Below are 8,677 nucleotides of genomic sequence, written 5' to 3'. Positions count from 1 at the left end.
TGGATGGATGGATGGATGGATGGATGGATGGATGGATGGATGGATGGTTGGATGGATGAAGTCTCTTCCATTAAGCTAAGAGCTAACGAGGAGTTTCTGGATTCATCCCCTCCTTCTCTAAGAGGACATGCTGGAGTAAAATCTCTCTACATGAGTTAATAATGTACCGCTACACGTTTTCTTTAGATTGTTGCTGTTTTCTCAGCTAAACATATTTTTAGTCCAGATGTTTGAGTGCTAACATGGACAGTGGTCAGCCATCGAGTGCATCAGTCCACCTGAGCAGAACATCTAGTCGGACCAAAACTTACCTGGACTTCTGGTGGACGGAACCATTCCACATCAGAAACATGGTCTGTGCTCAATGCTCACATACATTTGAATAAGTTTTTGGAGGAAAAATAACTTCAAACGAAGTATTAGCCAGAAATGTAAGTTCCCTCTGATGATATCTCTCTTACTTGGTTATACATATTGTAAGTTTAATGTAAGTTTTGGTCTCCTCTGAAGAGGTGAAGGCCCATGTCACCCCATCATTAGTGATCCGCAGCCGGGCTGGATGGAGCAGGCCCAACCAGACCCCCTCGATACCTCGGAGCTGGCGGCGGCAGTCCATGAAGGCAGCACGCTCTCAGGCCGTCTTGGCGGTGTAATCAGGGAAGTCGGAGACGGTCATCTTGTTCACCTTGATCCTCTGAAGCTCCCTCACCCTCGACAGGATCACAGTCAGTGTGGTAATGCAGCTTAGCTACGATGGCACGAGACTGCTCATCTGGCTTAGGTTTAGGAACTGGAGTACGGTGCACGTGATCCAGCAGTGGCTCCTCTGCAAAACCGAAGGCCTCCTTCAACAACCGGGAGACGGCAGCTGTGGGCGCCGACAACGGATCGTCCTCTGGACACCAACGATGCAGATGTTTTGACGCCGGGACGGGGACTCCAAGTCATCACATTTGTCCTCTAACTTCGCCGCAGCTTTAGTTAGGTAGTCCACTTTGTTCTGGAGGGTGATGTCATCGGTACAGGTGGATAGAGATTCCCCATCTCAGCAACAGTAACTTTTAGCCCAGTGAACCTGTCCTGCACTGCGGACAGGCTAGAGGACATTTCCCTCTTAAAGGCGAGCAGCTCGGATTTAATGGAGGAAAGACTTTCACCAAAGTGAGAGCAGGAAGCAGCTCCGTTTTGACAGCGTCACCTTCACTAAATGTGGCGGCCCCTGGCAACGGAGGGGAGGACCCACAGGTGGAGAGTTCATCACGATAAACCGGCCGCAGGTGAGGCTGGATTGAATTTCCTCCTCCAGTCGACTTTGGTGCATTTTAGTGACGAGAAGAAAAAGTATGGTATGTAAAAAGGACGAGGGGAAACGTGCGTTTTGTTGTGGTCTTTTAAAACCATACAGGGATTAAACTGGTCTTTTTAAAACCATACAGGGATTAAACTGGTCTTTTTAAAACCATACAGGGATTAAACTGGTCTTTTTAAAACCATACAGGGATTAAACTGGTCTTTTTAAAACCATACAGGGATTAAACTGATGCTGCTACAGTTTGACCCAATCAGAGCAGAGCAGGGCGGGACCTTCTGTCCCAGGTGTGAGCAGCAGAGAGAGACGACAGGTGAAAGCTCACCAGCAGCAAACCAAGGAGGACACCCCACTATCCTAACAGAGCCGGCCACCTCCCCATGAAGGTGTTGACATCATAAATTATTAAACGTCTATGTATCGAACGTGTTCGCACAGGACCCAACTCCAGCTCCGAGAGCGATATAGAGATGTGCACCGCTGCAGGAGTTTTCTTTCTATCTTTTCGAGATACTCAAAGCTCTTTACAACAATCTGTGCCTCATTGACCCATTCATGGGACACATGTCAGAGGCAATGAGGGGTTCAGTGTCTTGCCCAGGGACACTTCGGCATGTGACTGCTGGTGGATTCGAACCCCAAACTCTTGCACTGGAGGACGTCTGCTCTGACCACTCAGCCGCAGCCGCCCCAATAGTGTTATAATAGGGTAAAAGACATGTTTATACGTCCAGATTATAACAAAAGACGTGTCTCTTACAGCTCTAGGTGCAGTAAAAGTCTCTGTCAAAATGTTTTTTCCTGCTTTAATCCACATTAAAGCGGATTCTTTCTTTATATTGCTGTGCTGTTTGCTAGAAAAATGATTTGTTAGTCCAGTCTGGATGAAGACGTTTGCCTCTTCTCCACACTCTTTGCTCTCTATCAGATGTCACGACGGATAAAGTCCTTGATAATTAGTGAACAGAATATTTCACAAAGTAACTCAACTATCCCTTTAACATGATTAGCTTCATCTGTTGCTCGTCTCTTCAGTAACAAATCCTGTAAATCCCAGTGGTTGTGCATCAGCTGCTGAATCTGTGTTAGTCCTGACCTGTCTCTCCTGCTCTGTTGTCTTCCCTCCTGTGCAGGTAACCAAGACCATATTTGCCATCCTGCTGGCCTTCATCATTACGTGGACTCCGTACAATGTCATGGTGCTGATATCAACCTTCTGTCAGTCCTGTGTTCCCGACACGGTGTGGGCCATCGGCTACTGGCTGTGTTACGTCAACTCCACCATCAACCCAGCTTGTTATGCACTCTGCAATGCCACATTCAAGAAGACTTTCAAAAACCTTCTGCTGTGCCAGTATAAAAATATAGGTACAAGATGAGATGAGCGCAGAGGACTGAGACTGGGAGGGGAGGGGGAGGTTAGCCACCTGAAAAGCAAAGGGAGGGGGGAAGAATGCTGTCCCCAGGTAAGTTAAACAAGACTGAAGTGGATATACAACTGTTTATCCTGCGATAATTGCCCCCCTCACCTGTCTGCCCAGCCTCCACTCAGGTGGAAGGAGTCCCACAGGGAGTGGAGTTCCTCCTGTATCAACACGTGAAGTGCTTCTGTCGTGGTGAAACAAGGTGTCAATTTAAAAACTGAGCTGACCGTAGACCTGGAACCCCCGCAGACGGAAGCGTGCAGAATCTGAATCTGTTTCTGATGGATACAGTGGTGGGTCTGAACTTGAGTTTGTCTGTGCAGAAGACTGGCAGACTGTTTTAGATGCATTTACTTGGTTCCCCGTGATTCATTAACCTTTGTTGAAAAATCCTTGTCAAGCCATACGTTCCAGTTTTGATTGAACAGAAACTGTTGTGAACAGCTGTGTGGGTAATTGGCCTCTGGCTGCGTTGTGACGGTTCTGCTATAGACTCCGATTGTTATCTACTGTTCAAGACCATTAAAAAGTTCTACGTGTTCCTGGAGCTGATCATACTAGGGCTGTAATTGGCAAAAAGCGAGGAAGAAACAAAAAAAGGGGACACATTGATGAAAAGGGAGTAAACACAAAGAAAGACTTTGGTGTGAGATGACCTCCAGACATCTGCTAGTTTCAGTGAAACTTTAGACCCACTGGGTCCATTGCATCGATGAAAAACAGCATCCTTGTGTTATTTTTGGTTAATTTACGCCTGCTACACAAGAGTGTTTCGAGTCAGTGTCGGTGTGTTCTTACACACGACAGCAGAGCTCCTCAAACTGTCCACTACTTTATACCTGTGACTACCTCTGATGTGGGCTCAGAGGTGTAGCAGATCCATGCTGGGCTGTTCTTACACACAAAGGTGGCGGTATAAACCAAAGCAGTGAAAGTAGAGCTCCTCACATCGTCTTCTGCCACACATACTCACCAACTCAGCTCTGTGACTACCTCTGATGCAGGCTCAGAGATGTAAGAGGTCAACTTCAACCCACTATTGCGCCTAGGTTATTTAAAACTGATACCAAGTGGAACACGTTTCAGATAAAGAAAAACGATTTCTGTGAAAGGGAGCTAAGAATTGTGCCAGAAGTATGGACTCTTGTTCAGCAAGAGTAGATGCTGTGGACTCAAGAAGGAGCCTACCTCCACGAGGGCACTGCTACACAGCAGCCTTCTCTGTAGTTCATGTGTTAGAGGGTTCTGGTTCTTTGTCCCAGCAGACGTCTGTCTGTAAATCTGACTCCTTTCTGTTTTATCTAATAGGTCGTGCTCTTAATTTGTGTAAGACCTGGTGGGTCTGAGCAGATATGGCTTAAAAGGCTGCTCGGTGGTGCAGTGGTTAAACTACAGATTTATGACAGCAAGTTAGAGTTGACTTGGTTCTTTCTTGAGGGTAAAAGCTCAGTGTTGTCTTAAAAGCTATGTAGCCCAACAGTTTAACCCCTCCATAGTCATGTATTAATCTAGTTTATCTGTAGGCGTAACTCCCCCGTCATTTAGGTCAGAGTAATCCTGTCTCTGAAGAAACATACTACCTTATTTAGTTCTTGAACATATTGTACCTCAAAGTGAAAGGTTCACAGTGGAAAGATTTGCTCACTTTGGATGAGAGGTGAAATGTACAATTTGCAACCTGTGTGAATGAAAGGGCAAGCACTTCAAGAAATAAGAAAAGAAGTCCAGTTGGCTCTTTTTCTAGCAGTTGGGCATGTCTATGTATACAAGGAGGGGGAGCTCATATAAGTTCCATCCATCCATCCATTATCTTCCGCTTGTTCTGAAGTCGGGTCGCGGGGGCAGCAGCTTGAGCAGGGAGGCCCAGACTTCTCTTTCCACAGCCTCTTCCAGCTCTTCTGGGAGGATTCCAAGGCGTTCCCAGGCCAACTGAGAAACATAGTCTCTCCAACGTGTCCTGGGTCTTCCCCGGGGTCTCCTCCCAGTTGGACATGCCCAAAGCACCTCTCTAGGGAGGCGCCCAGGGGGCATCCTTACCAGATGCCCGAATCGCCACCTTATTGTGGTGGAGGAGTTTGTGCACCTGAATGATCCTAGGAGCTATGCTGTCAAGGGCAATTATAATTGTCTCTGGTAGGGTCTCCCAATGCAGATTGGTCCTAGTTGACAGGCCAGACAAAGAGCAATTCAGAAGATTTTTATGGACAAAACAAAGAACTCAGTGTTGCTTGCCCGGACGCGGGTTACCTGGGCCTCACCCTTGAGCCAGGCCTGGGGGAGGGGCTCGTCAGTGAGCGCCTGGTGACCGGGTCTCTGCCCATGAGGCCCGGTCGGGCTCAGCCCAAAGGAGAAGCATGGGTTTTCCTTCCTGTGGACCCACCACCTGCAGGAAGGGCCATAAAAGTCAGGTGCATGATGCTATGGGCAGTGGCCGAATGCGGGGACCTTGGCGCTCTGACCCTGGCTTACCAAAGCTGGCTCTTGAGGTGGTATTATAAGTTTGTTTAAAAAAAAAAAAAAGCTTTATTAACTTAAATAGTCAGAGTGTGGCCAAAGTATTGGTTCTGTTGAGGAAATACTCCGTTATCTGAGTAATCAGGTAATAACAGATCCACCTTTGTTCTTTAAGCGTGGTTGAGATCAAAGTTAGAGCTGCCTAAGCACCTTAAAGGCTCCAAGATTGTTTCTGGTCTGAAGGATATGCTGTAGTGTTTAAAGCAGCTGGGCCGTGTAAACAGCTGCCTTCCATTCATTTATTCAGTTCTTTGATTCAGAGAAAATGGAAAGTGTTTCTAAAATGGTAAAGATGGCAGCTCCAGAGCTGAGTTGAGGAGAGGAAGAGGTTATTTGTTGCTGACAGTGAAGGTGTGCTAACAGCAGATGGTTGTCTGAGAAACAAAGAAGATTCCTGTTCCCAGAGGAGAACAGGAAGGACGAATGATTCCAGCAGCTAAACTCAGTATTTGTCCACCGCTACCACAGCGGAGTCGTTGAGCTTATATAATCAACTCACATACACTGTACATGTACAGGTGAGGGTCGGTCTTAAATGACAAGAGCTTAGTGGTTAATAAAGCCACCTGATCTTGATGGGTGGAAGAAACAGAGAACAAGATGAGGGGTTCTGCAGGGGAGAACCAGTCCAAGGATTATTGAGCTTTAATTAAACGGGACAAGGGTGGGAAAAATAGGACATTATCATTTCACCAGACATACCAGAACAAGGAGTGCTCTGTGTACAACAGACCCTCCTAAGGTTTACTGGTCCTTCTGTAGTCAGGATGTTGGAGGTAGATCCTAGAACCTACAGCACAACTGCAACCAACTCAGAAGCACCGTTAGTTGGGGCTTTGCTATGACAGCAAGACACACTATTGATGCACGGTCATTCTACAATTCATGTTCTTCAAAAGTACTTCACAAGTTCTGTAAATTCATAATTGTCTATCAGTCTCTGTGACCCGTGCATGTTTTGTGTAGAGCTAAGCAGCATACATCACCTTAAATCCTTCAGTGGAGGAGAGCATCCTAATCCTAAAGCCAACAGAGAACTTCACAATTCTGTCACTGGACCTTCTTTTCACCTCGTGTGAATCCAGGAGTCATGACCAGAAGATGGTGGATCACAAGAAATAAAAGCACAAGCACCACTTTAACAGACACCGCAGGAAACAGCCACGGAGGAGAACTAGAAACTAAAGACACTTGACAGCACTAAAGGATGTGTTCCTCCCTGTTTCCACATGCTTGCATGGTGTTGTTGAAAGAGGAGATGGTGCAACGCTGTAGTAACTGCGCTCGTGTCAGAAATATTCTGTACATGTTGTTCTCTTACAACTTGTTGAAAAATGGGGTTGAAATATTTCTAGACTATTTTTTCTCACATTTAGTCCAAAGTTGGTCTACATTTTAGGTTGTATGTACAGGATGTCTTCTGGTTTTACTCAGCTTTTAGTATAATAATCAAATGAGACTTCATTCAGTGACTGTCCACCGGTGAGAGTGGTTGTGACTGGTATCACAAACTGGTCGTACTCAACTCAGCACAACAAAGATCCTCCCTGGGACCGTTCAGATCAGGTCCGTCACAAAGTTTTTCAGGAGGTAAACCCTTTCTGGCTTTTCATCCTGTCCGTCCCTTGGTCTCAGTACGGATTTCCCGAAGCGAACCCTCTGAACCCCTTAATTATTAATGCCCATGATTTGTTTAGACGAAGTCTCACCTGGTCAGTTTAGAATCAAAGTTCATTTGTGTGCCAGCAGTGATGATCGGGCCCCTGCAGCCTTTATGTGCATACGCACTCTTTGTACATGAGGCCCCATGTAAGCTAGTCCCACTGCTGCTCATCAATCATGTACATTTTGAAGACTGCTCCCTTCTTACATGTAGGTGTTCTGAAGGAAACCCTTAATCCCCCCAGGGAAATAAGGTAAAGAATCTGACTATACACTAATAAACACAGCCCTCAGCCCCTCCCTCCACATCCGAGCCGTCACCAAACGGCCCGCTGCAGACAGGAAGGAGTGGATCTGAGTCAAGGACTCTTCTTGAAGACACGTCCCCACATCATCTCGACTCCATCACATCAATATCACATCAATCAAACCTTGAGGGTAAGACGACTAGTGCTTTCTGTTCCTCGCTGGCCGAGACAGATTGTTACGTGGAACACGATCTCAGCACAGGACAGAAAGGTACGGGGCATGGTGAGTGCAAATAATGCACATCACCTTGACACTGGATTTTTGACTTCTCCAAGTGCACGTGTTGACGTGCGCTTGGGCTGTAAGCTGCTCACCAAGACAGAGCCGCAGCTCGTTCTCCTCTGGAAGAGAAAAGTGATGCAAAATAAAGACGGGGTGGGGAGAGACTGGGGGAATTAGGGGAAGGCAATGATGAGCTTGTGAAAGAAAAGTAGGGCACGACCGAAGGAGGCAGAGCAGGGATCCTTTATTTAGTTTGACTTGGTAACAGCCTGAGCTGGAGACACAATAAGAATTACAATCACACGTTTCTCTTAAAGTCAGGATCCCCTCAGAAAGTCCTTCTTAGACACAGTTAATAACCGTTCATCTGGAGACAGACTGCACCTCTTCATTCTTCAGTGATTGTTATTGCTTGTATTTGATTCAGATCCACATGTGAAATGAACCGTCTCCTCTACTAAATGAGATGTTCAGCAGGGAGTTATGTCGCCCCACTGATCAGCAGTATTTGGGTCAGATTTCCATGTAAGTATTGGTCTGTTTGAGCTCAGCATGGCTCAAGGTTTGGACCGTGTCATGTTTCTGCCTCAAAAACTACAAAGAAAACCTGATGCAAGCAGAAAATCCTGACATTCACCCAGGGACAAACTACCACGAGTCAGGTTAATTCTTTGGATTTGGACTTTATCGTCTGTTCGGCTCAGTTTTAGGAGAATTTAGACTCGTTGGAAGGTGGAAATAAGACATGACTTATTGTTAAACCTAAAAAATACACAGGGTAGACAAGAGAGTAAACAAAGGGACGTTATCTGGGACAAGCCGAGCAAAAGGAACAAAGGAAAATTCAATAGTGTGGAAACTAAATGTTTAAATTGTTTTTGTGGAACGTTTCACACAAACATCTATGTTACGTATCGGTTATCAAGATGTTTTAAAGGTAAAGTATGAAAGACGTATTACTTTGTAAAGTACTGGGAAACAGGAGTCCAACAATTTAGAAAATATACCTTTACTTTGTTTTCTTATGTTTGTCAGTAAGTTGTCCTGAAAATATCCAGGCTTTCTGAGCTCTCTTCTAATAATAAAGACTATAATAACAAAAAAGGTTGAATCATGTCATCTGGACTTCGTTTTTTTTTGTTAAAAAGAAACGTTTCACCCCTCATCCAAGAGGCTTCGTCAGTCTGAGGCCTAGCCATCTGGTATTACCCAGAAGCCACCCTGACTCTTGTGTTTC

At 45.8% G+C, this 8,677-nt stretch overlaps 1 protein-coding gene across 1 annotated transcript in view; it reads left to right on the top strand.

The window, feature by feature from the left end:
• chrm4a (cholinergic receptor, muscarinic 4a) overlaps positions 1–2,688 on the top strand; it is a 91,063-nt gene extending 88,375 nt beyond the window's left edge. Inside the window, exon 7 of the mRNA XM_037696859.1 lies at positions 2,443–2,688. Coding sequence (XP_037552787.1) covers positions 2,443–2,688 — 246 coding nt within the window. The remainder of the gene's footprint in view (positions 1–2,442) is intronic.
• The last annotated feature ends 5,989 nt before the right edge of the window (positions 2,689–8,677 follow it).

Source organism: Nematolebias whitei, chromosome 24, assembly GCF_014905685.2.
Source record: "Nematolebias whitei isolate Nwh7 chromosome 24, NemWhi1, whole genome shotgun sequence".
Taxonomy (NCBI): Eukaryota; Metazoa; Chordata; class Actinopteri; order Cyprinodontiformes; family Rivulidae; genus Nematolebias; species Nematolebias whitei.
Note: the sequence above shows the minus strand (reverse complement) of the source record. Positions and strands in the feature narration are given on the sequence as shown.